This window comes from Mytilus galloprovincialis, chromosome 2 (assembly GCF_965363235.1).
Source record: "Mytilus galloprovincialis chromosome 2, xbMytGall1.hap1.1, whole genome shotgun sequence".
NCBI classification, from domain to species: Eukaryota; Metazoa; Mollusca; class Bivalvia; order Mytilida; family Mytilidae; genus Mytilus; species Mytilus galloprovincialis.
In genome coordinates this window covers 110,752,681-110,779,842 of record NC_134839.1, presented here as the reverse complement: position 1 = coordinate 110,779,842, position 27,162 = coordinate 110,752,681, and the positions used below count along the sequence as shown (strand labels likewise).

Here is a 27,162-nt window from a genome sequence, read left to right as displayed (position 1 = left end):
AATATACTTCTTTCAGGTCAATATATCCTTGTATCGACCACAAATGTTTCTTCTTCTTCCTTAATTGTACAGGCCTATCATACATGTGAGTTTATCGTACTGTGTTATGTACATGTTCGATGTGAAAACAACAGATATGCGGGTAAGTGCGAATTATTTACAGTGAAATGATTTTTTTTTTTTAAATAAAAGTTAAAAACAAGGTTGAACATCTATCGAATCGGGACCAATTGCACACCACTCTTAAGAATGGAAGGGTTGTGCAGCTTACTAGGTGTTGTGACAGTCCATTCCAGATTCTGATGGTGTCTGGGAAAACGAGTATCGAGATACTTGAGTCCTGACAAAAGTAATCATTCTTTGTGTACTATTACTGTTGATGTTACTGGCTGTAAATTTGTAGATGGTATGGCAATCAGTTCGTTCGCTACTGTATAAAACATGCTGACTTTACATTGAGCTCTCATTTCCTGTGGTGTCTTCAAATAATGCTACGCTGCAGCGCTCGTTCTTCTATAATAATCTAATGTCTTCCAATAATGTTACGCTGCAGCGCTCGTTCTTCTATAATAATCTAATTTGTAGTACAAATCGTGCGAATCGTCCTTGTATAGCTTCAATAAAAAAAGAAGATGTGGTATTATTGCAATGAGACAACTGTCCACAAGAGATCAAAATGACACAGAAATTAACAACTATAGGTAACCGTACGGCCTTCAACAATGAACAAAGCCCATACCGCATAGTCGGCTATAAAAGGCCCCGAAATGACAATATAAAACAATTCAAACGAGAAAACTATCGGCCTTATTTATGTAAAAAAAAATGAACGAAAAACAAATATGTAACACATAAACAAACGACAACCACTGAATTACAGGCTCCTGACTTGGGACAGGCACATACATACATAATGTGGCGGAGTTAAACATGTTAGCGGGATCACACACCCCTAACCTGGGACAGTGGTATAACAGTACAACCAAGGAGGTTATATTAATATAATATAACCTCCTTGGTACAACATAAGAAAGAACTACAAAATCAGTTGGAAAAGGCTTTCTCATGAGATTGACAAAAATACAAGTGGACGTGGCCGGGTACTTGTACATCCCGACAACAAAAAGACACTAGGAACAGATCTGAAAGTACTCGCAATTATCTGGCAGTTAGTTCGAAGCCACTAACAACTAATAAAAAAAATCATGCATCTAAGACTAAATTATCAATCCGTACACATCCAACATCCAATGGATTTAGTGTAAAGACGTCATAAAAGTCAGAGATAAACATGACCTTGTGCAATGCCAAGTTACAGGTATCGACAGATTGTAAATCCATGAATGTGTATATGTATATAACATACTAGTAATATTTAGTTTGCTTTTAATTTACTGATAACAAAATCAATATTTATACCAATAAAAACAGTATTCAATGATCGTATTACAGTGTTGAATTAGTACCCTTTCAGAATAAGTTTATTTAAAGGAGCGATAAGTTTACAAGGATCATTTCTAAATTTCCAGGCACGGTTAACAACATTTCCGTAAAAATGAGGGTTTGCTATCCCGTTTGAAATAAGTTTTCTACAGGTGCAACCACACTTTAAAACCATCCCTGGTTAATAATTTTCCAGTAATACATAGATTGCGTTCGTTAAAATAGACACGGGCATAGCGAACGAGCTGTGAAATATAAATACTGTAAGATGGTTCCAAAGGACCATCACCATCTAAAAATGGAAAATTAACAATAGGGAACGAAAAATCGTCCCTTTTGTCGTAAATTTTAGTGTGAAGTTTCCCGTTTAAAACCGAAATATCTAAATCCAGGAAAGGACAGTTATTACCGTTTAAATTTGGTTTATTTAAAGTAAGTTCCTTGGGGTAAATTTCAGCAGTATATTGAGAAAATTCTTGATTATTTAACGAAAAAATATCATCAAGATAACGGTAAGTGTTGTTGAATTTATCAATAAAATGCAATTCCGACGGATCTTTACTGAATTTAGTCATAAACTGTGATTCGTAACGTACATAAATACTATCAAGGAGAAAATTAACAGCTCCAATTATCTCATCACACCTCCAGTAAGTATAGATAAAATTGAGAATGGAAATGGGGAATGTGCCAAAGAGACAACAACCCGACCATAGAGCAGACAACAGCAGAAGGTCACCAACAGGTCTTCAATGCAACGAGAAACTCTCGCACCCGGAGGCGTCCTTCAGCTGGCCCCTAAACAAATATATACTGGTCCAGTGATAATGAACACCATACTAAACTCCAAATTGTACACAAGAAACTAAAAGTTAAAATGATACAAGACTAACAAAGGCCAGAGGCTCCTGACTTGGGACAGGCGCAAAAATGCGGCGGGGTTAAACATGTTTGTGAGATCTCAACTCTCCCCCTATACCTCTAGCCAATGCAGAAAAGTAAACGCATAACAATACGCACATTAAAATTCAGTTCAAGAGAAGTCCGAGTCTGATGTCAGAAGATGTAACCAAAGAAAATAAACAAAATGACAATAATACATAAATAACATCAGACTACTAGCAGTTAACTGACATGCCAGCTCCGGACCTCAATTAAACTGATTGAAAAATTATGTCTCCATCATATGAATATCAGGCACAATCCTCCCCGTGAGGGGTTTAGTATCATACCATCATAACATATATGAGAAGAACATAACCCGTGTCATGCCAACAACTGGTTTATTAAGAATAAATGTGTTTAGTTCCGATGCAAAGACCCTATAAGAAAATCAATATTAACGCCAAAATATGCAATCTTTAATGACCTGACAACAGTATCGTAACTATATCCCTTCTTAGTAAGTCTATTTAAAGGTTTTGTTAGCTTCTGAGGTGAATACTGACATTTTTTGTGCTTTATAAAGAATATTTCCATAAAATGTTGGATGTGAAATACCTGAACGTATAAGAAGTCTGCATGTTGAGCTATATTTACGAATGATGTCCTTATACCGATGATAAAATTTAGTAAATGTTTTGACTAGTTTGTAATATCGAAAACCTTTGTGTAATAATTTTTCAGTAATACATAAATTTCTCTCGTTAAAATCTAAACATTGTTACATACACGAGCGAATCGTTCAAGTTGAGATATATAAACTCCGTAAGATGGTGACAAGGGAACGTCACCATCTAAAAATGGATAATTAGGAAATGAGAAATCATCTCTTTTATCATAAATTTTGGTATTAAGCTTTCCGTTAATGATATATATATATATCAAGATCGAGGAAAGGGCAGTGGTCATTGTTAGTATTAGCTTTGTTTAAAGTAAGTTCAACAGGATAAATTTCTTTAGTATACATACTGAAGTCGTCATTATTGAGAGCTAAAATATCATCCAAATATCTAAAAGTATTATTAAATTTGTGTATCCGATGTTGTTTCGATGGGTCTTTGCTGATTTTTGTCACAAATTGTAACTCATAACAATACAAAAACAGGTCCGCAATAAGTGGTGCACAGTAAGTCCCCATTGGAATTCCGATAACCTGACGATATACGGAATCTCCAAAGCGAACAAAAATGTTATCTAGTAAAAGTTCAAGAGCAGATATAGTATCAAAGCATGTCCAATTGACATAGTTTTTTTTTTGTTTATTGCTACTAAAAAATGACCTAAAAGAGTTTGAACATATATATTCACACTCTGACTTTTTAAATGCCCATTTAATTAGGTGTGTGATTTTTTTCTTAATGAGAATGTGAGGCAATGTGGTATATAGGGTAGAAAAATCAAAACTTTGAACAGATTCAAAATCACCAATATAAGCATGCAATTTATCAAGTACTTCCAACGAGTTTTTGACACTCCAAAAGTAATTAATTTCACTATTTTCGAAGGCTTTATTTGAACAATTTATTATCAGGTTTTTTATTGTACCAATTGTACTGGTAAGAAGAATAGATAATTTAGTAGTGGAACAATGGCTTGAAGACGAAATAAATCGATATTTGTAAGGTGTTTTGTGTAGTTTCGGAAGCCAATACATAGTTGGGACTTTCATTGTTAGCATATTTACCTTTCTCATTAGAGAAGAAGGCTTTAAATGAGTTGCAGCAAATATATTTGCATTCAGCTTTACCAAACGACCATTTAATTAAATAGGAAAAATTGTGATTAATAAGATAGTGGGGAAGTGTAGTGTAAAGAGTAGAAAAATCAAAACTATCAACAGAATCAAAAGGACTATCAAAAGCACGTAATTTATCTAAACATCCAAAGATTTTTTTACACTCCAAAAATAGTTTATGATAAGCTCTTAATAGTAGTTAATGAACTTGTTAAAAGCACTGAAAGATTAGTTGTAGAACACTTACTAGAGGCCGAGATGAAACGATATTTAAAAATTTGTTTTTGTAGTTTAGGTAGCCAATACATAGTAGGGACCTTCAAATGTTCAGAAGAAGCCTTAAGCTTTAATGTGGTTGTGGAATGTTTGTTTACTGTGTGACTCTCTGTGGAGTGGATGGACTTGAATGTAGATGAATTTAACATTATTTACGGCATACCATCACCATATTGTTGGCTGCTTTGTCGGCCGGTACAAACACAAACCGCTTTGAAAGTTCTTGAAGTTTGTCTGCTCTATGGTCGGGCTGTTGTCTCTTTGGCACATTCCCCATTTCCATTCTCAATTTTATTCTTATTCTGGAAATAGGTGTATTATTTACTTATTTAATTCTAAATTATTTTCAAAATGTGATATTCTCTACAACATTCATACATTTATTTAAATAAGAATCGAGAAGTTTCTTTTATTAGATTTTCCCCGTTTACACCAATTTTTACAAAACGAGGAAAGAGCGCCTAATTTGTTTATGTTGCCCCAAAATAGTAACCGGATCCCATATGGTGCTAGAGTATTCCATGAGTGGTCTAACAAGCATTTGATAACATAAGGTTTTAGTTTCACAAGGACAGTTTTTATGTTTCTTTGAAGAAAGCTCGGGTGCAAGGGTTGGCTTTAATTGTATAGATGTCAATATGTGTTGTTCCAACTAAAGGTTTTGTGTATGGAGACGCCGAGCTATTTCTCCCAGTCAACCTCTTTGACGATATGGTTGTGGATGTTGCAATTTGCCTTAATATATAGTGTTTCGCTTTGTTGTTACAGTGGCGGATCCAAAAAAATTTATAAGTGGGGGCCCACTGACTGACCTAAGAGGGGCCCGCTCGAGTCACGTTTCAGTGATTCCCTATATAAGCAACCAATTTTTTTCCCAAAAAGGGGGGGGCGAGCCCCCTGCCCCTATAAAATCCGCCACTGTGTTACTCTTAGGAGTTAGCATTTATGGGGGTGAATTTCCATCCGCCAGTCATTCTTCCATTGTTGTAGTCCATTCAGGTCGTTTAGAAGGGTGTTTGCATCGTCTTCGTTTATTATGTGGCGATAGAGAATGCAAATGCCAATCGTCTATTATAAACGTTTGATGATGGCACATACTCTGGGAGGTCATTGATAAAAAGGCTATAATAGAATGATATAAGTCATGAAATATTGTCTTCAATCAGGCACCAGGAATGGATCCATCCATTTTTAAAAGGGGTTTTGATAGGGGGTTTGTAACCATATGTCCCCATTCAACAGCAGGGATTTAAATAAAAAGGGGGCTCCAATCGTCAGAACCTCTTTAATTGAAAATCACCGAAGCGTGACTGGAGCCTCCGTCCCCCTTTTTACAAAATGTTCTGGATCCGCCACGGTCTTCAGTAATGACAGTAATCTGAGCAGCATTTACCCGGCTTTTATCTATTTTTTCCCTTTGTTTTTCACAATTTTTGCGAAATCTCACGCATATAGCTTCATGCGTGACATATATATATATGTGTGGGTCTTAGCGGACCCTTTGCATTCAGTTCAACGATAAAGATGTAACTAGGCATTGATCAGTGGTAGGTTAATAGAAGTAGACGAAAAGTTGCAGAACTGGGGTAATGGACTTCTGTCCTGATATATATAATATTGAATATTCACAGACGACTGGTCACACAGTAGTTATGTATAAACCTGAAATTCAAGTATTAGGTTGATTAATTTATACAAAAAAGATTAAAGAGTTGTATGCTTTGTTCGCGTTTGGGAACAATAATTTCAGTCTCAGTTTCGCGCCTTTGCTACATGTGATCTGGTGATGCTTTCTTGGCTGTCGTGTTTCGATATTTTAAATTTATAGTTCGGTCCGGTCCAGTCCTCTATCATCTTGATTAATACAAGTTATTTTTAAAAACAAGTTGGTCTTAGTAGTGCATATTCGGTCCGATGACAGCTTAAAATATTCAGTATTAGGATATGGACAGGGCTGTCAGTGATAACGCGGAATGTGAACAAGATGATGAGGGTGAATCCACTACAAAGAATGTGAGGGTTGCAGTGATCAATACTATGCATAAAAATAACGCTTCTTTTTAACTTTTAAGTAATTATTGCAAACAGATAAGTTAAAGACATATATTTCTGAAAAAAAATACGTACTCTAGAAAAAAATTCTACCTCGATATAACGATTTTATGTTTTAATACTAGCCTTTTTAGCCCTGAAGCAGAAGAGTCCATATTGTCAGATTCCTACGCCATCAATAAGTTTGTAAGTTCGTAAATATAATGATTTTATTTAATTTTATAATAGAATTTCGAATCGTATGCATGCAATAAAGTAGACGTTATGGTTTTTCTATATTTCAGAGCCACCTAGCATGTTCAGGGTGTACTGTGGAAACTTGTCACCGGCGGTCAATGAGGAAACGCTGCGTGACCTCTTTGAAGAACACGATATAGAAATTGCCGGCAACGTTCTGGTGAAAAGAAACTACGCTTTCGTTGACTGTCCTGATCAAGAGAACGTCGACAAAGCTATTGATAAATTGAATCGTAAGTACTTAATGCACAAATGTTTTCAAATTTTACCCCAACTTTATGCAAAAGCCACCAGGAAGCACGATAACTGCTAAACCGCATGGGAAGCACATGGTTATCATATTCAAAATGGCCGGATTTTGCCGGTTAGTGGTTGATTAAAACAAAGAAATGAATGGCATTGCATCAGTTTGATAGGAACAATGTATTGACTTGAGGTCTGCAAAGTCCAGGAATTATAGCATTGCATGCATTACAAACTCGCTGCACTTCACAACCATAGTAAGGTATGGAAAAGGGGGAGGGTCGTGAATGCAACAATAAAACTATTGCACTCTAAAAATCGTTATAAGTTCTAAAAATTCGCACTTCTAAATGTAATGACCTTAAATGATCAGGATATGTGAAATGCAGCATGCAAGAAAAATTAAACAAAACATAAATAAACAGCAAAAAATTAAATAATATAGAATAAAATAAAATGCACACTTCTTTTGTATTTCCAATTATGGAACACCTCCGCAACTGATATTACCCAGACGGGAGTTAATTAAAACTTGTATTGTATGCACTAATAAATGACTAAAAGTTTTCAACAAATAACATAAAAAATTTAGATTCACTGTACACGGATAAACTAATAAATCTTTAACACCAGGGAAAGAAATTGACCTGAGTGATCTTTTTACTCAGTTGTGGTAGCTCCGGTCGCGAATTGAAAGCAAGTTCTTGACTGACTGAAATCCGCAATTTACAGTGACTCCAAGTACTGGCTACTTCACGGACAAAAATTTAAATTCAAAAAGAAAAATCTTTTTAAAATGTATTGCATCAAAGTCGAGGTGGCGATTAACAAGGATGTCAAATCAGTGTTTACCTGTGACTAAATATAGTTCACGTTAATTCAGGTCACTGATTGGTCATCTATTTAAAGGCGGAATGTATCGTATGCTTGAAAGGATAACAAGAGAGGTGTACCGATGGTCATTAACTATATGAAGCAATCACGGTTTTGGTTTCAAGAAAGCGAAGACAAGTTAGGGAAGATGACAATAGCATGTCATGAAGTTATATCAGTCAAATAAAAGAAAATATGATATATATAATGCTGATAAGAACCTGGAAAACAGTACCTTTTGTTTTTACATTTTCAAAGCCCACGTGGTGTACAGAGAATCAAGGTCAAGTATTGTCGACCATAATAAATAACATTTATAAATAAAAATGATTCATGTTCCTTACTAACTGAACAGTTTACAAAAAAAAGGAAATCAGAGAAGATATCAAGTTCATGACAACGCTTTTGAAATACGTGAAATAGTCGAGTAGAAAAGGGGGGTCATTTGTAAAGTACGTAGTTTAATACACAAAATGAATCGACCAAGATATTTAATAAATTAGATTATTATAGAAATAAAATGAAATATCTCATCTATCATCTACATCTATTCCAGAACAGAGAATTCTTTAGGTGTCTTTAAAAGATATGTAAAAAAATCTTGTACACAGGACATGAAGATTCCCATTTTGCAAATGAAATTTGATTGAAGTCAACAACAAAGATAAGAAAAAAAAAACTTTTTCCCGGGCATCTAAATCACCTCCAGGTATGCTCAGAATGCAGGATTTTGAGTCTAAAATTTCACACAAAATTTTCTGGGGGGGGGGGGGCATGCCCCCAACCCCCCTAAGAAGTTCAGCCCGCTTTGTGGGCTTCACTGGTGATAGTAAAATTATGTGGGCTTCACTGGTGATAGTAAAATTATGTGGGCTACTGACTTTTTGTCTGGGCTAACTGGTTTTCAAGTCTAGTAGCCCAGGTGGCTACTGGCCTTCATAAGTTAATTTTGACCCCTGAACACTATAAAAAAAAATAGATTTCTCTACAACAAAGAACCCCTCTTATATTAAATATGTTATATACTGAATGCTTTAATTAGTATTACACATATATTACTTTGGTTATGGTGGAGGAGTTGCCAGATTTTCTAACAATAATTTATCAAATATGATTAAAAATTGGGTAAACAAATCATGTCATTTGTTGGTCTAGTGTTTAGAACCAGACTCAAAATTCGACCATAGCTAGCTAATATTATGACCGAGGTAGTGAGGTAAAGGAAAATAAACTAATCAGGCTATAATGAGTATATACATGATATAATGTATTAGCAACTTTAAAATTTTAGGGTATTTGCCCTGTAACTCACAGAACTTTGCACACTGAGTACATGTTTGTCCTGGTAGAGTAAAAAAAAATTAGGCACACATTAAAAGAATATGCATTATGTGATTCCAAATTTTTATTTTAGGATTCCTTACATACAGTAAAATCGATACACCGTGACCTAAATTTCATTTGATACCAACTAACCCAAATTACCATTCTGCAGATATATACTGTACATGTCAATCATGTTGATACAATTTATTAATACATGAAGGGAACATCTCAAACATTTTTCTCATATAGGAATACTTCGACACCTTTGAGGAAAGCAAATGAATAGATTAAATTAAGTATTGAAACGCAGGAACAAGTTGCCTTTAAATTTCATTTTCCTATCACATGTGTCCAGATGTATTGACCGATTTTTTATGAACCTCTGTTAGCATTAATTTTAATTTACTTGTAGAGTACAATTTGCTGGGATCCGTCATGCAGGTGGAACCATCTAACTCCAGGAGAAGGTCAGTAACCTAATATAAATCATCAGTATGATACTGAACAGTCTTGTTCAAATCTTGATTGGTTGTTGAAAAAGGTTTCAAAGGACAAAACAGGATGATATGACAGCTATATATGTTTTTTTTTTTGTTATGCAATTTTTGTAGTTGCAGAAAGCTTGAAAAACTTGCAACAACAACTTTGTATTGTGATATCGCACTAATAGATACTAAATCTAGAATATCAACTTTCTCTATTATTGAATGTCAGTCCTGACCATATGAATTGTTTTGGTTTCTAGTATGTATAAGTCTCAAAAAGCTCAAATTATAGCTGCATGAAATACACACAGGAACTTCTATTAGTTGATTAAAAACATTCAAGTTGTCACTAAATATAGTCGTATGTTTAGTGATGTAAAGACTTGTTGCACAATAAACATGTGGCAATTGTCTACAAACACTTTCTACATCTACACGTGATCATGTTATAGGCGCTTTTTGATTAGATGCATCAAGTTTCTACTGCAACCAATAAAAATCCTTGTATCTCCGAAATTTTATCTTAATCCGCCAAGGCCAGGATTTTTTAATTTGTTGGTTTACGGATCCGCCGACCCGATTTTGCCGATTCCTAGAATAAAAATAAAATTGACTTTTCATGCTTTTTTATTCCCGCCGACCCAAACAAATACATTATCCCTGAAAAATAATTAAATGATTCTTTTTTTATGAAATGAAATGCACGAATCACTAACAAAATTGATAACACTCTCTGTTGTGAAAAAATAAAACTTCCAGTTTACGTTTCTAAAAATAGACAAATCAATTATAACTGACCTTGAAATGTCGTTTACGCAAATAATTTTGCGGAACGAAATCTGTGTTTAAATCCCATTTCACAATAAGTTCGTTTCCCTTATTTGTCATCAGTCTGTAAGATGCATAATCTCATAGAAATAGACTTGTCCAAATGTGGACAGGTGGAAAGCACCTTGGAAGTAAAAGTTCTGAATATCAACAAGTCATTTAGAATTTTCTTGTTTCATGGATAATAAAAAAAAAAAATATCGTCCATTTGGATAAAAAACGGGAATGCATGACACTAGATTATAAACCCGATATTCTCGTTTTTTCCGTGGACGAGTCTATTACGTTTTTGACACGTGTGTTGAAACTTATTTTCGTACGACGTTTTTTACATTTTTTTCTTTATCAGTTTTCGTTTTTGAAGATCATTACTCACCAAGTTTTCTGGAATTGATTAAGAGCTACGCGAATTTGTTTTTCTTGTTTGTGAAAAGACGATTTAATTTCGTCTTTGTCTGTGAACACCCCCTTTTTTACGGCAAATCATTAGACAATGTCATGCGATATTTATGACAGCTGAGCAAGAATATTTCATCGAACTAAAATTTGAAATGATGACAAAATAGCATAAAAAACATTTTGTTAGAATGGTGAAATGTATATTTATTTTGCATTTTTTTTTCGGTCTTGAAAGATATTTTTTTTTCATTTTTTTCCCGACCGACCGACCCGACTTTTTCATGGGGAAAATCCGTAAACCAACAAATTAAAAAACCGTGGCCCAAGGGTGAAGAGAACAGGAGTGGAAGATGGTCTCTCTTCAGGTTAAAGATTTGGTTGAGGTAATTTTTTTATGAACATGATGAAGTTGAAGTCCAATCGTCTTGAAACTTGGTAGACATGTTCCCTATGATTAATTCCAAATTATAGGTTTGACCCCTTTTTCACGGTCCACTGAACAGAAAAAATGATTGGGTCATCGCTGTACTTGGGACAAATTATTGTTTAAATATACAAATGTAGCTACAATGTACTAGCTGTACAATGTACATGTATATGCAGAAAACCGAGTACATGTACATTGTATCTACATTTTACACTTAAATATAACGTAACAGTTACCTGATTAGGTGAAAGTATTCTTTCAGTATCACTGTCTGTTGGTTAAAAAAAAAACAAATAAAACAAAAAAAAATTGCATGAAACATTGTTTGGTGCCCTTGTGGAGTTTCAATGTCTGCTACTTGTTTAGTTCGCTGATCTTATAAGACCAGCAAGTACATAGTTGATATTATACTAATACGTAACTTACCAAAATCATTGAAAATGTATTCCATTGTAGCATCTTATTCTTTGTTTATAGTTGTGACTTGACTGTGAAGTCTTTTTTTTTCCCCAAGTCATTATAAATTCAGACTGAATAACAATTTATTTCTAAATGTAAATAGGTACCACTGTTAAGAAACTTTATCAAACTAATCTCTCTCTAGCTTTACTCAAGTACATGTAGTTAAGTAAAATTGTTGACCAATTTATTTTAATTTAAAATGTTGCACTAAATGAGACCTTTGGGTGCTTCCTGCTGCTTTAAGAAGACAAAAAGAAATGGAAGTTCAATTAAATAAGAAAAAAATCAACAAAATTGTGTGCTATCGTGCCTAAATTAATATATTGTTTGTTTCCTCAATCCCGACCTATTCAAGCCAGGTGTGGGTAGATAGGTAGGGAAATAATTTTATTTTTTTCCCAAAGCTGAAACAATATCTGGCTATCAGGCAAGCCTGAAATTGGCAATGAATAAAATAATAATTGAATTAGTTTTGATTTTATGAGATCCTTTTTACAAGGTGGGTTCAGGATTGGGGAAATAAACAATATTTATTTTAGGCCTGAGTTAGATCTACACCAACACATAATCTTATTCATTTGGTAAATCACATGCGTACATTCATAGATTAGGACATACTGAAATCACTTGATTTTGGTTAATTTTATGCCCCTGCAATTAGACGAAGGGGCAGTAAGTTTTACCCTTAACTGTCCTTTCCTCTGTCCCATTTTTGTCGAGCCTAGATTTTTACCAAACTTGGATAGAAGCTTCATACAATCAAATGATAGTATCTAGAGGAAAATTTTTGTTGAGTCTGCGATTTTCAGCTAAAGTATGCGAGACTCTGGGTTTCGCGGAAACCTTACAAATTTTTTTCCACAGTGCCAAACACTTGTCTTCATTTTATAAAACTTGTCCATAAGGCTGAGAATTAAAACTCTATAGTTTGAATTTGGGCAGTGAGGCCATAAAAAAGAAAAAGTTTGTTTGCCCTAACCCTACCTACACAGAAAAAAGTTGCCTACTTAAAATCTTTTATTGCCCTGATTAAAAGGAAGATTTTTTTTTAATCAGTTTGGCATGAAGACAAATAAACATCTGATACTTTAATTTCTTTCTCTGTAAAAAAAAGTAAAGAAAATGCTTACCTACCTACCCACTGTCCCAACCTTTGGGTAGAGTTTTGGCAAACCTAAATATTATTCAGTGTAACCTGAGTCTCTTCAGAGTTCTACCTCTTTATAACCTGAAAAATGCTTTGTTTTTTGTGTCCACTCTTTAATTTTGTCTCATCAAAATTTGATGGAACTTGTACACAATGCAAAACTAGCAGACAGGATTTTAATTTGCGCAATGAGTCATTTACTGTTACAGAGTTTCATGTCGGGTAAATGTTTTTGTATTGCTATTTTGTGTTTTGGAAACAAGTCATCAGCTGGTCACTAATGGTACCAAATGGTAAAACTTTTTCATCAATACATTTTGAGGATGAATTGTAGGCGGACTGACATGACTGGAATCTATACTTGTATTAACATAATTACTTAGGCAATAATCACTCCAAATTAAAAGAACAATAGAGGTAAAAAGAAGGCATTCAATAAGTTTAGTTTAAACATATTTTATTTGCTGAATTAAAGCAAAATGGATTAGACACAAGTAAATCATACTTATGAAGTCTTCTCCATAATACAATATAAAGTTACAATACAAATGTAATAGTATAATATAATGGACATGCATAAAAAACAAACAGTTTATACAATATAATACTAGCTTTCGTAGGTGAACAAAGAGGAGAGAAAGTAAAAAGAGAAAAAGAAAGTTTGAAAAGTCGTATAATTCTGTGACAATGACTTGTGAATTGATGACAACAATGACGTTCTGTATCAGTAATAATAAGTCTTGATAGAACCAAGAATTAAACTTTCAATTTTTTGGCAATTTTATGGGTTGACTGGGTACATTGTATATACTGGTGACAGAAAACCTTTGCAAAAATTTGCATTAGATTGGACCTTCAGCAAGCAACAATCAGTTGATAAATTTTTACACTAAGGGAGTCGGAGTGGGACCCTGAATTCCCTTCCATCTCATATACACTACATGTAATAGTTTAGACAGTAAAACTGGTGTCACAGCTGTTTATGTAGTGACTTCTCTGGTATGAATAGAAGGTTGAAAAATGTTTATGACCCTGAATTTCAAGTTGTTGGGATTTGGGACATCAGAGACCAGTCTATGTAGAAAACATGGAAATTGGCAGACTTTTGGAGGCAACTTTCTGTCAAAATCATGTATCAAGCAGATATTCCAATCAGTCTGTTGTATCTTGGCTACATATACATATGAAACTATTATTGGGGGTTGAAACAAGTTATATTTAAAAGAAATGTTGACTCAATAGAAACTAGTGGAGTCTTTGCATATTTGTTCTGACGTGAAATGATAAGAAAAAAATTAAGCTATTTTGTTGGATATGATTGGTCTGGGGAGAATTATTAAAAAAAAATGTAAATCAATATTGAGGTGAGCCTTTATTTTACAATTTTATTACGAGGGTTTTTTGTTTGATTTTAAGGAGGCCATCCAACAAAATACAGATCAGAAACTTGCCTTCTCATGTGACACGTGAAGAAACAGAAAGTCTTGTCTCTCCTTTTGGAAATGTAGTGAAATGTGAACAAGGTAAATAAGGCCACAAAATAAACAAAGGTATGTGCTTAGGGCTTCCTTACTGATCCTTATTTTGAGTGCCAACACTAAATATTTTTAATTTTATTTTTTTTAACTAAGATACAGGCTGAAATTTCTTTTATATACATTGATAAATAGCAAAAGAAGAACTTCAGCAAATCACTTTACATGTCTAAGAAAAATTTGAACTGAATTATGAAATGACATTCCATGTGCAGGCTTCTGTCAGGAATAAAAGTATGAGAATAGATAAGATGTTTACTCACAATAATTATAAAATCATTTGGCTAACAGAATAAAGTCTAGGTTGAATGTTAATGTTTGTGAATGTAAAGCAATAAACTCTGTGACAACCTTGTTCTTTTAAGCCACAAAAATTCACTTATTAGTCTCAGCTAAAAAATTTATCAACATATTCAAACTATTTTGCCTGTTAAGCAATTCATACTGCACATATTGAATTTTTTTTGTTCAACTTTTTGATTGTCATGATGCTTGCCATTGAAATATAGACTAACATACAAAATTGTTATTCACCATCAAATATCTTCTGCACTTTCAAATGTTTTGCACAGATATTCTTTACTTTTTACATGAGGACTATTCCATTAAAATGGAAGGTTAGGAAAGAAAGTTAAATGTTGGACATGGATTTTGAGTCATTTGTGGTGGTATGTTGTTATGCCCCCATCTATTTTAATGGAATAGTCTTTACTTTTAGAAATAACCATGGTGAGCCTGTTCATAATTCAAGAGTTAAAATTTACAACTAAAATAACATGAATCTAAGATACTTTTCTAAATAAAATGCCTATTTTTAGGGGAGTTTAAAGAGGTATAATCTTCTTTATTCTGTTTTAGTTGGTGCAGAAGCTCTGGTTTATGTTACATTTGAGACTCCAGAACAAGCTCAACAGTAGGTATATTGTGTGAAGGAGCAATATTAACATAACTAAATCACAAAAGGCTTAGCTTGAAAGGCCTAAATAAAATATCACAAAATCATACAAGATTTAATTAATCTATTGGTGTGTGCAAATATAATGAATAAGGGGGAAAGATGAGATGCATTTAATACCAAACCTGTGTTTCTATGTTATATAATATATGAATAGGAAATATTGCAGGAACTTATTTCTTATAGAAAATGAGATGTGTTCAAACACTTAACATATTAATCTTTTAGTACAAGGCAAAACAATATATACCTATTATCTGTCTCCTGACCTTTTTTACCAGTCAGTCAGTCCGTCAGTCATTTAGGTTTCAAGTGCAAACTCAGAATATTTTTATTAGGTTGCAACATTACATGGATATGTGTGATAACATATAATTCGGTCTAGCCACACCATGTGAAGTGAGAAACATTCTTGCCTGTTGCAAACTCGCTTAAAATAGCATGAGAGAAGTTAACACCTTTAATTATCTGTAAAGTTAATTAATATTGCCTTGTGATTTTGATTGCATCCCTCAGTCTTCAAAAAAATGTATCTCTGATAAATTTAAGTCCATTACATGTTATTTGAATCATAATGGCATCTGAAATTCATTGCATGTAATTAAACAGGAAGTAATTTCTATTGTTAATTACCTAAATATACTGATTTCAATGGACATTGACATGCAATGGTTTAAGCTGACCATGCAGCTGCAATCGAGATCAATCATGTCCTAGTTTCTCAAATTCAGCTACTTTTTTTTTGTTAATTCAATATTTAATCAGATTTAGAAAAAAAGCCTGTTCCATTGTGAAATAGTTGGTATATAGTATCAGGGTTAAAATAAAGAAAAACCCACTAATTTTTTTGGCACCTGGTTATTTATATTTCATTATTACATTGGTTGCAATAAATTACATTGATTTCCCAGTTAAATAAAAACCGATAATTTTACATGTGAAATAAACGTGGTTATTTCACTCTCTGACGTCATACAACAATAGGTGTTGTCAAGACGCCAGTAACATTGGATCAAAACAAATTGTGAATGCGTAGAAAAAAGATCTAGTTCCTTACATGTTTTACATTAATTCCTTTCAAAAAAAGCCATTTGCCAATGTAATAAAAAGAATAACTTGTTAAAGAATTCAAATATCGAAAAATATTCAACTCGTGACCGAACAACGCTACGCGCATTCGTGAATTATGTGTTGTTCGGTCACTCAATAAATTTTTTTCTCTATTTGAATTCCTCAATTAGTTATTCTATAATTAATTAATCACAGACTTGTTGCAAGCATTTTATACGATATTATTTACACACTTAACTGTTGTGGAAACAATAAATATAATCCAGATAAAAATGGCCTTTGTGCAAGATACAGAATACATGCAATTAAAGATTTATTAAAAGAAAAGATTCATTAACCCTTATTCACAACTTCTTGAAACTTCTTTCTGTATAGGTCGACAGCATTTCACTACACTTTGCAAGGGGAGACTATTGCTTTTGTTGCTTGTTTTTATATGTTTGACTGTTAATGAGAGTTGGTGATATGATATAGTAATCAAGTACTGGTAAGTTTCATGATAAATGCTTGTTTGAGCACTGTTATTGAATGAACATTTTTTTTTTCTTTTTACAGAGCTGTTGCTGGTTTGAATGGTTTTGAATTCCAAGATAGAATGCTGAAAGTAGATTTTGCTAACAACAGACCCCCAATGAACAATAACAACAGAAGGAGAATGAATGGTCAGAATCAACAACAAAACAGGCAACCAGAATTTCCTATGAGGTACCCCATGTCATCTGCTCCACAATATATTACACCTATCAATCATGTTAACAATAATAAATATATAAACAGCAGAACAGGCAACCAGAATTTGCTATGAGGTACACCATGATATCTGCACCACAAAATATTACACCTAGCTAATATGCATCTAAACAATAATAAATGTAAACATTTACAGCTTTTCTATAAAAGCATGCAAAACAAAACTTTGATAAACATGCTTGATTTGGATGTTTGCAAACAAAAGGTAGGCGTATTTCACTCTGTTTAATGTGTACTGGGATTTGATTGGACAACAAAAATCAACATACATGTACAATGTGGAACTTAACCTCCTTGAAAGGAAGTTAAAATTTATTGCCCAATCAAATTCCAGTATATAATAAACAGACTACCTACTTCTTTTTTACAAACATCCAAACAAACATAGCAAGCAAGTTAATCAAAGGTTTGCTTTGCATACTTTAATAGAAAAGCTGTGACCATATAAAATCTTTAATGGAGAATAAGCACATTTAAAATCTGAGTATTTTGGTCTCATTCAAAGTAGGGTCCATATTAGTATCACTGTTCTGGAAGCGGAACTTGAATAAAACAATAAAAAAAGTATGTTGGTTATCATATGATTTTTGTTGTCATTTAACAATAAATAGTAAGATAAGACGATACAAAATTTAAACAATTTAACACAGGTCAGCCAGAAAAGGTGAAAGTAGGCTAGTATGATGACCATGGTTCATAAAATAATAAGACTTTGTGTATTGTTCTACATTTCAGTATGTGACTTTAGCAATAACTTTGATATATTTTCTTCCAAACAGATTTTTGAAGAAGATAAATTAATAGACCCACAATATTTTGTTTCCAGATGAAATTGATGGCAAATGATAATGAACCTAACAGGATTTTTGCACATATCTCCTGAATAGAAAATGCGACTTATTGTTATACATGTTTTATCAGAACAGTGCATTAAACTATTTGTAAAGGAGTTATTTAGGCGTTGAAACCATGTTAATATTAGATTGTAATGTTGAATGATTAATTATGACATAATTAATAGAAACATTTGTACTGTTGTAACCATCATGTCTTCTTTATTTATGTTAGAATGTTGGTTGGTAGTGAGTTTGTTGGAGCAGTTATAGGAAGACAAGGGCAGACAATTCATGGTATTACAACTCAGACTAGGGCAAGGTATAGTAAATCACCTGCAAGGCAAAATAATACTATTTATCGACTTCTCTTTAGAAAACTAGATTCTTGTTGAAAAGGAGTTAATGCACTGTTATTTAATTTAAAGCAATAAGTATATTGAAATAACTCTGCTTTAATTTCTGTACTTCATATTGACAGTTTCAAGAAAGTCTTCAGCGGTGCATCAAAGAGTCTCATATTTTAAGAACGATCTAGACACCTTGAGCAATAAATATTGAAACAAATCATTAATCTGAACACAAATTTAAAGACATGTCACATAAGAAACATCAACAGCATCATCTTATGTGAGTTGTACCAGTTTAAAACTGAAAAAGAACATCCTGTAATGTTGATTTCGTAGTTCTTGAATGGATAGAACCACCATAAAACCTACTCAGTAAGAGATCTGATTATTACTAGTCCTCTGACTTTTTCCTTAATTTCAGAGTTGATATACATAGGAGAGAAAACATTTCCTCAGAAACAGTAAGTTGATTTTGCTTACATTTTCAGAGTTGATATACATAAGAGAGAACACTTGTCATCAGACACAGTAAGTGACAAATATATATCACCACTACCTATATACTGCTTTATCCTTTACAATGTATGTACAACATTCATTATTATTATTTAATGTTTTTGTGAATTTGAAAAACAGCATTTAAAAATTAGCTCTGATGATATAAATGAAATTTGTACATACATTTGTATATAATACTTTTTCTATAACTTTGCTTTGCAAATACTCTTATTGTATCTATTAATAGACTGGACATTAGCACCTCATTGTGTATTGTTATCTGTATAGCACAGTAGGAAGACTTTTAAAAACTATATCTACTAGATTCACTCACACCTTTACCAGCAAATATCTGTATTTCATGTGTACATTGGTCCAAGTATACTATGTTATGGTTTCCAAGCCTAACATAAAAGTGTCAGGTCTTTTTTTTTGGGGGGGGGGGGGGTAATTTGACTTTATCAGTTTCAAATATTCCTAAAACATTAGTATTTCATGGTTTAGCCAAGAAAGAATTATGTTTTTGATTGGTGGATTTTTTTGGAGGACAAAAAAAAATGTTCATGAAAAACCAAAGCAATCACCTTTATACATATTTATATATATATCTCCTTTGTCATCAAACTAAATGTAGGTTTATACTTGGACCGTGTCAGCCTGTTGTTTCATCTAACTTGAGCCTCGTTATCTTTTCTCTAGTCATATTCAAAATTAATTTCCATTCTAGAAGTTTTTATATTAACTATGTGTGACAAAAGCTGTTTGCTCATGTCAGCATTATCGACGCTTCGCTTGTAAAATTTGGTCCTTCTTGAAGTAGCTGTACCTGACAGTTTGTATAATTAACCTTGTCCTATTATGTCCCAGGGGAAAGATGATGTATCTCTGAAATTCTTCATGATTTTAAACATATTTTTATTCTGCCCTACCCAAGATAGTAGAGGGGCATTATGTTTTCTGGTCTAGGTCCTTTCGTCCTGCTTCAGGTTAAAGTTTTTGGTCAAGGTAGTTTTTAATGAAGTTGTTGAAGTCCAATCAACTTGAAACTTAGTACACATGTTCCTTATGATATGATCTTTCTAATTGTAATGCCAAATAAGAGTTGACCCCAATTTCACTCTCCACTGAACACAGAAAATGATGGTGCGAGTGGGGCATCTGTGTACTGGGGACACATTCTTGTTTAACATGTTAAATAAGACATTTTTTTCTAGCTTAATTTTATGTTGGGTTTACCCAAGACTATTTAAGCTGTCAAATTCAACTGAATCAATAGACTGTTATTACTGCTCTACTGAGGCCATTACTACTCTACTGAGGCCATTACTGCTCTACTGAGGCCATTACTACTCTACTGAGGCCATTACTACTCTACTGAGGCCATTACTGCTCTACTGAGGCCATTACTGCTCTACTGAGGCCATTACTACTCTACTGAGGCCATTACTACTCTACTGAGGCCAAAATTAAAAAAATATGTTTGTTTCCCCTGCCCCTACCCCTGTCAAAACATTATTTACCACATTAAAATCGAAACTGTTTTTATTCCTGAAAATAATTAGTTTTCATTTTTGACTGGTGTTTAAAAGCAAAATGATTGATAATCTAAATAAATACACTCAAATTGAGCACAAAGTGATAAGTGGCCTTGACTAGACAAGTCAAACTATTCATGTGACCACTCTATGACATCAAGTTGAAATTTTTTTTTTTTTTAAGAGCCTGCCTTCCTTGTCTATTTATAAAGGGTAAACCTGGGGAGGGGGAAACATACATTCTTATCAATGTGGCCTGAGTGAATTTATTTGAGGGGATATCTACATACAAGTTTATCACAGTCCACTATCTGGAAGTTTCATATAATCAAATATTATGGTTGGCTGTACAAATGCAGTGGAAGAATAGGGTGGTTGATGTTAAACTCATCACGCATGACATTAATATATTGTTCAATGATCTTTAATGTCTGTTTTTCTTGTTTGGTCAACTCTTTAATAAAAAATAGCTCTCATTGTAAAATTGTGCTGGATGGGTGGGATAATTCCCTTTCATCCATTTTAGTTTGTAAAACAGCTCAAACTTTTGTGATCCTTCTTCAATTAATTTTCTTAACTAATCTGGTTTAGAATGATAATTAAGAAACAATTTGTTAGAACTTTGTTGTGGTAAGTATTTCATGCATATTTAAGACAAAACAGATATTAACATTTAACATTTTAGCTGTTCCATTTAAACTTGCATTGTACTCGGGGGAGGCACTTTCTATATATGATAACCATCTGTAAACACAACTTCAGAATTTTACTTTCATTTTGACTGTACTAAATAGTCTTAACATGAACCCATAGTTCAAAGTGCCTACCTTTCCTGTCCCATGTAATTGTTTATAGAACAGTTTGTACAAGTTTACCACAAGATGGTTAACCAATTAAACATACCAAATCAACAGTGTTAGAAGGTGGATAAAAGCAATGTAATTACATCAGAATTATTCCTAATTTATGCACTGGATGTCTTGTTTTTATGACTTAGGTGCATTTAAACCAAGTTATATGATAATTATTCTGAAATAAATTTGTGGTGTCAGAAGTATTCAGTTATTTTTGCCTTTTATATTGATGTTAAAAAACGTAATTAAAAAATTCATTTAAAAAGGTGCTAAGTCGTAATATTTTTTGAAGCTATTGATATTGTTTCTCCATGATGAATAAAATTATTTTACTCCTTATTGACTTTCCAGTGACAATATTTGTTGAATAGTAATTTGTATTATTTATGTACTCCATACAACTTTATTGCAAGTTTACCTGTATAAAAAGGAATGATTAATATACAATTGATAACAATTCAGACAGCCTCAGATATTCATTACTGTACGCAAGTTTTCCTAAATTTATATGATAGGCCTTTGACTTTGTTATATTGTTCATTCTTTTAAATGGATTAGTTAATGATCTGTCATTTCAGTTAGTCACAATAAAAGGAAGTCCAGAAAGTTGTACAGAGGCATGTAAAGAAATTTACAAGGTCGTACAAACAGAAGCACAGTCATTGAACAAAGGGTAAGGTTAAATGTCAGAAAACAGCTCACCAATTATCTCCACGTTTCATCCATTATGCAAGTTCCTACAGCTACAGACAAACTTGTCATTAGCAGTGTAATTCGTAACAGGATCCAGTCTGCCATATCAATTCCACTTTACAATTCACACTATTTTGATTGTATTATTTAAACAACAAATCTTATTCTTTTTCTCCTTTCATTTGTCACCAATAAGGTTTTGTTGAAACACATGATGACGACAAACGCTTTTTGAGCTCACCTGGCCTAAAAGGCCAAGTGAGCTTTTCTCATCACTTGGCGGCCGTCGTCGTCGTCGTTAACTTTTACAAAAATCTTCTCCTGAAACTACTGGGCCAAATTTAATCAAATTTAGCCACAATCATCATTGGGGTATCTAGTTTAAAAAATGTGTGGCGTGACCCAGCCAACCAACCAAGATGGCCGGCATGGCTAAAAATAGAACAAAAGGGTAAAATGTAGATTTTGGCTTATAACTCTGAAACCGAAGCATTTAGAGCAAATCTGACATGGGGGTTAATTTGTTTATCAAGTCAAGATCTAGCTGCCCTGAAATTTTCAGACAAATTGGACAATCGTTTGTTGGGTTGCTGTCCTTGAATTGGCAATTTTAAGGAAATTTTGCAGTTTTTGGTTAATATCTTGAATTTTATTATAGATAGAGATAAACTGTAAACAGCAATAATGATCAGCAAAGTAAGATCTACAAATAAGTCAACATGACCAAAATGATCAGTTGACCTCTTAAGGAGTTATTGCCCTTTATAGTCATTTTTTACCAATTTCTGTAAATTTTTGTAATCTTTTACAAAAATCTTCTCCTGATACTACTGGGTAAAATTTAACCATACTTGGCCACAATCATCATTGGGGTAACTAGTATAAAAAATGTGTGGCCTGACCCGGCCAACCAACCGAGATGGCTGCCATGGCTAAAAATAGAACACAGGGGTAAAATGTAGATTTTGGCTTATAACTCTGAAACCGAAGCATTTAGAGCAAATCTGACAAAGAGGTTAAATTGTTCATGAAGTTAAGATCTATCTGACCTGCAATTTTCAGACGAATCAGACAATCGGTTGTTGGGTTGCTGCCCCTGAATTGGTAATTTTTAAAGAAATTTTGCCGTTTTAGGTTATCTTGAATATTATTGTAGATAGAGATAAACTGTAAACAGCAATAATGTTCAGCAAAGTAAGATCTACAAATAAATCAACATGACCAAAATGGTCAGTTGACCGCTTAAGGAGTTGCAGCCCTCTACAGTTAATTTTTTGTAAATTTCAAAATATTTTCCTCTGTAACTAATTGGCCAAGTTCATTAAAGATGAAGATAATTGTAAGTAGCAAGAATGTTCAGTAAAGTAAGATCTACAAACACATCACCATCACCAAAACACAATTTTGTCATTAATCCATCTGTGTCTTTTGTTGAATATGCACATAGACCAAGGTGAGCAACACAGGCTCTTAAGATCCTCTAGTTTGTCACAGAACAGAGATTTTTGGAACTTCTAAGACTTTATTAACAGCTCTCAAAAAATATTAAAGGTCGAGAAATAAAATCAACACTAAATCAAAATTTTAATTTTATTTCACTTTTAGACCAAATCAGGTTGATGGATCTGTAAACTAACTAATAAAAAATAAATGGCCTTGGGATCAACCTTGAGTGTTTTGAAGTTGTTAATTCTAATCCAAGCAGATTCAAACTTGCGATTGGAATCAAAATTGCAGCTGTAGGACTTCAAATAAAACAATCAAGTAGGGTGTTAATTTAAAAAAATAGGCACTTGAGTCTGTAGATGTAATTTGTTGGCTACTTAGCAAAGGTGTATTGAGTCCTTATATTTATTGTTACATTATTACAAGATCTCACAAACATGTTTAACCCCGCCGCATTTTTTGCGCCTGTCCCTAGTCAGGAGCCTCCGGCCTTTGTTAGTCTTGTATTATTTTAATTTTAGTTTCTTGTGTACAATTTGGAAATTAGTATGGCGTTCATTATCACTGAACTAGTATATATTTGTTTAGGGGCCAGCTGAAGGACGCCTCCGGGTGCGGGAATTTCTCGCTACATTGAAGACCTGCTGGTGACCTTCTGCTGTTGTTTTTTTCAATGGTCGGGTTGTTTTCTCTTTGGCACATTCCCCATTTCCATTCTCAATTTTAAGTAATCTGATTAATAATTTCATTGGAGTCCAATCAGAAAAAATACCCATATTTTAATATCAATGTGTTTTGTGCTATAAGTTAATCTATTGCATATGTTTCTGTACAAATTGTAAAAATCAGAAGTTTAAACTGCATTTAGTGGAAGTAAACAATGTGAGTATTGTGGAAAGTGGGAGACCAATTAGTTCATTGTAGTATTAGTGGAAAAAACAAAATATCATCTACATGCATACACATATTCTACATAGATACATGTACAGTTTTGCTACTTTCTTTATTTTCATATTTTCACAAGTGAAATTTTTATGCCCCACCTGTGATAGTAGAGGGGCATTATGTGTTCTGGTCTGTGGGCATCCGTGTGCTGCGGACTCATTCTTGTTTAAGTGGTCTGTTTAAAAGTTACTTCTGGTCCATATGTCTGGACATGTATTAAACTTCTCTTTAGTATTATATTTTCTTAACATGTGAACAATTTTGTTGGCTAATTGGTTGTTGCTGAATATTGAAAATGAAAATGCCTTTGATCTTGAGAATATATGATCATTAGTCTTCTATACTTTCTTCTACCTTTAAAGTGGACCTTTCTGAACAGGCTTATCCTGGAGTCTGAATCAGATGCAAGATCAATCTGTACTGATGGTGATGGTCTTTTAGAGGGGACTGGCTGTGGTATTTCTTGGAAATTATTCAAAATCTCAAAAACTGATATTTCCTCTGTCCCCAGATTGGTCTATGGTAGATCGAGTAGATTTTGTTTGAAGGGTTTGGAGACCAGTTATTCCAGTTCCTATTAGCTTTTATACATTTTATTTATATGGAATTACTTCTACTTCTCTTCTTTTAGATACAGTCGACTCTCGTTATGTCGAAGTCAGCCGGACTAGAGAAATATTTCGAGATACACATAGTTCGACTCAAACGAACACCGGAAGTTCGACAATCTAAGGGACACAACTCTTGCTTAGCTTGGTAAAGCTAAAATAAATCCGGGTGAATATGGCAAGGGGATCGACATTCTAGTTTCAGATCGATGTATTTGTATGTCACAGTCTTTTATTATTATGATGACATTATTAGCTCACCTGTCCCGAAGGGACAAGTGAGCTTATGCCATCACTTGGCGTCCGTCGTCGTCCGTCGTCTGTCGTCGTAAACTATTTCAAGAATCTTCTCCTCTGAAACTACTGGGCCAAATACTTTCAAACTTTAACTGAATGTTCCTTAGGGTATCTAATTTATAAATTGTATCCGAAGTTTTGATCTATCAACAAACATGGTCGCCATTGCTAAAAATAGAACATAGGGGTCAAATGCAGTTTTTGGCTTATAACTCAAAAACCAAAGCATTTAGAGCAAATCTGACATGGGGTAATATTGTTTATCAGGTCAAGATCTATCTGCCCTGAAATTTTCAGATGAATCAGACAACCCGTTGTTGGGTTGCTGCCCCTGAATTGATAATTTTAAGGAAATTTTGCTGTTTTTGGTTATTATCTTGAATATTATTATAGATAGAGATAAACTGTAAACAGCAATAATGTTCAGCAAAGTAAGATTTACAAATAAGTCAACATGACGGAAATGGTCAGTTGACCCCTTTAGGAGTTATTGCCCTTTATAGTCAATTTTTAACCATTTTTCGTAAATCTTAGTAATCTTTTACAAAAATCTTCTCCTCTGAAACTACTGGGCCAAATACTTTCAAACTTTAACTGAATGTTCCTTAGGGTATCTTGTTTGTAAATTGTATCCGAAGTTATGATCTATCAACAAACATGGTCGCCATTGCTAAAAATAGAACATAGGGGTCAAATGCATTTTTTGGCTTATAACTCAAAAACCAAAGCATTTAGAGCAAATCTGACCTGGGGCTATATTGTTTATCAGGTCAAGATCTATCTGCCCTGAAATTTTCAGATGAATCAGACAACCTGTTGTTGGGTTGCTGCCCCTGAATTGATAATTTTAAGGAAATTTTGCTGTTTTTGGTTATTATCTTGAATATTATTATAGATAGAGATAAACTGTAAACAGCAATAATGTTCAGCAAAGTAAGATTTACAAATAAGTTAAATGACGGAAATGGTCAGTTGACCCCTTTAGGAGTTATTGCCCTTTATAGTCAATTTTTAACCATTTTTCGTAAATCTTAAAAATCTTTTACAAAATTCTTCTCCTCTGAAACTACTGGGCCAAATACTTCCAAACTTTAACTGAATGTTCCTTAGGGTATCTAGTTTGTAAATTGTATCCGAAGTTATGATCTATCAACAAACATGGTCGCCATTGCTAAAAATAGAACATAGGGGTCAAATGCAGTTTTTGGCTTATAACTCAAAAACCAAAGCATTTAGAGCAAATCTGACCTGGGGTTATATTGTTTATCAGGTCAAGATCTACAATGTATCTGCCCTGAAATTTTCAGATGAATCAGACAACCTGTTGTTGGGTTGCTGCCCCTGAATTGATAATTTTAAGGAAATTTTGCTGTTTTTGTTTATTATCTTGAATATAATTATAGATAGAAATAAACTGTAAACAGCAATGATGTTCAGCAAAGTAAGATCTTCAATTAAGTCAATTTGACCAAAATTGTCAATTGACCCCTTAAGGAGTTATTGCCCTTTAAGGACTTTTTTCGCAATTTGTTCATCATGTTGACTTACTTTAAAAAATCTTCTCCTTTGAAACTGCTGTATCAATTTCAGCCAAACTTAGGCTAAATGAGTTTCAGAGTATTTAGTATAAATTTTATATTTTATTTCCTTGTATGTCAAGAAACATAGCTACTATGGCTAAAATAGAACATAGGAGAAAATGATTATTTTTTTTGGCTTTTGAAGAAAATAGGACGATCCAAAAAACATTTAAATAAATTGAAAAGCCAAAATAATCATTGATGAGAGATTTAACCAAAAGAATTAAGGTGAGCGATTCAGGCTCTTGAGAGCCTCTTGTTTTTATTTATTCAATTCTTTCAATTAAAAAAAATCCTATGGCTTTTCCAAGAGAGTAATTTCCAATTGATAGTTTCG

General features: G+C 33.4%; 1 protein-coding gene across 3 annotated transcripts in view; it reads left to right on the top strand.

Annotated features, from left to right (window-relative positions):
- Positions 1-27,162, top strand: part of LOC143065364 (insulin-like growth factor 2 mRNA-binding protein 2) — a 78,759-nt gene that overhangs the window by 37,584 nt on the left and 14,013 nt on the right. The window contains exons 2-9 of one of the 3 annotated variants that reach the window (XM_076238895.1): positions 6,733-6,918; positions 9,540-9,594; positions 14,292-14,398; positions 15,269-15,323; positions 16,992-17,141; positions 18,255-18,341; positions 18,858-18,897; positions 21,835-21,929. In XM_076238895.1, coding sequence (XP_076095010.1) covers positions 6,733-6,918; positions 9,540-9,594; positions 14,292-14,398; positions 15,269-15,323; positions 16,992-17,141; positions 18,255-18,341; positions 18,858-18,897; positions 21,835-21,929 — 775 coding nt within the window. Of the gene's footprint in view, positions 1-6,732; positions 6,919-9,539; positions 9,595-14,291; positions 14,399-15,268; positions 15,324-16,991; positions 17,142-18,254; positions 18,342-18,790; positions 18,831-18,857; positions 18,898-21,834; positions 21,930-27,162 lie in introns of all 3 variants that reach the window. The other 2 variants (XM_076238896.1, XM_076238897.1) reach the window with 2 other exon arrangements.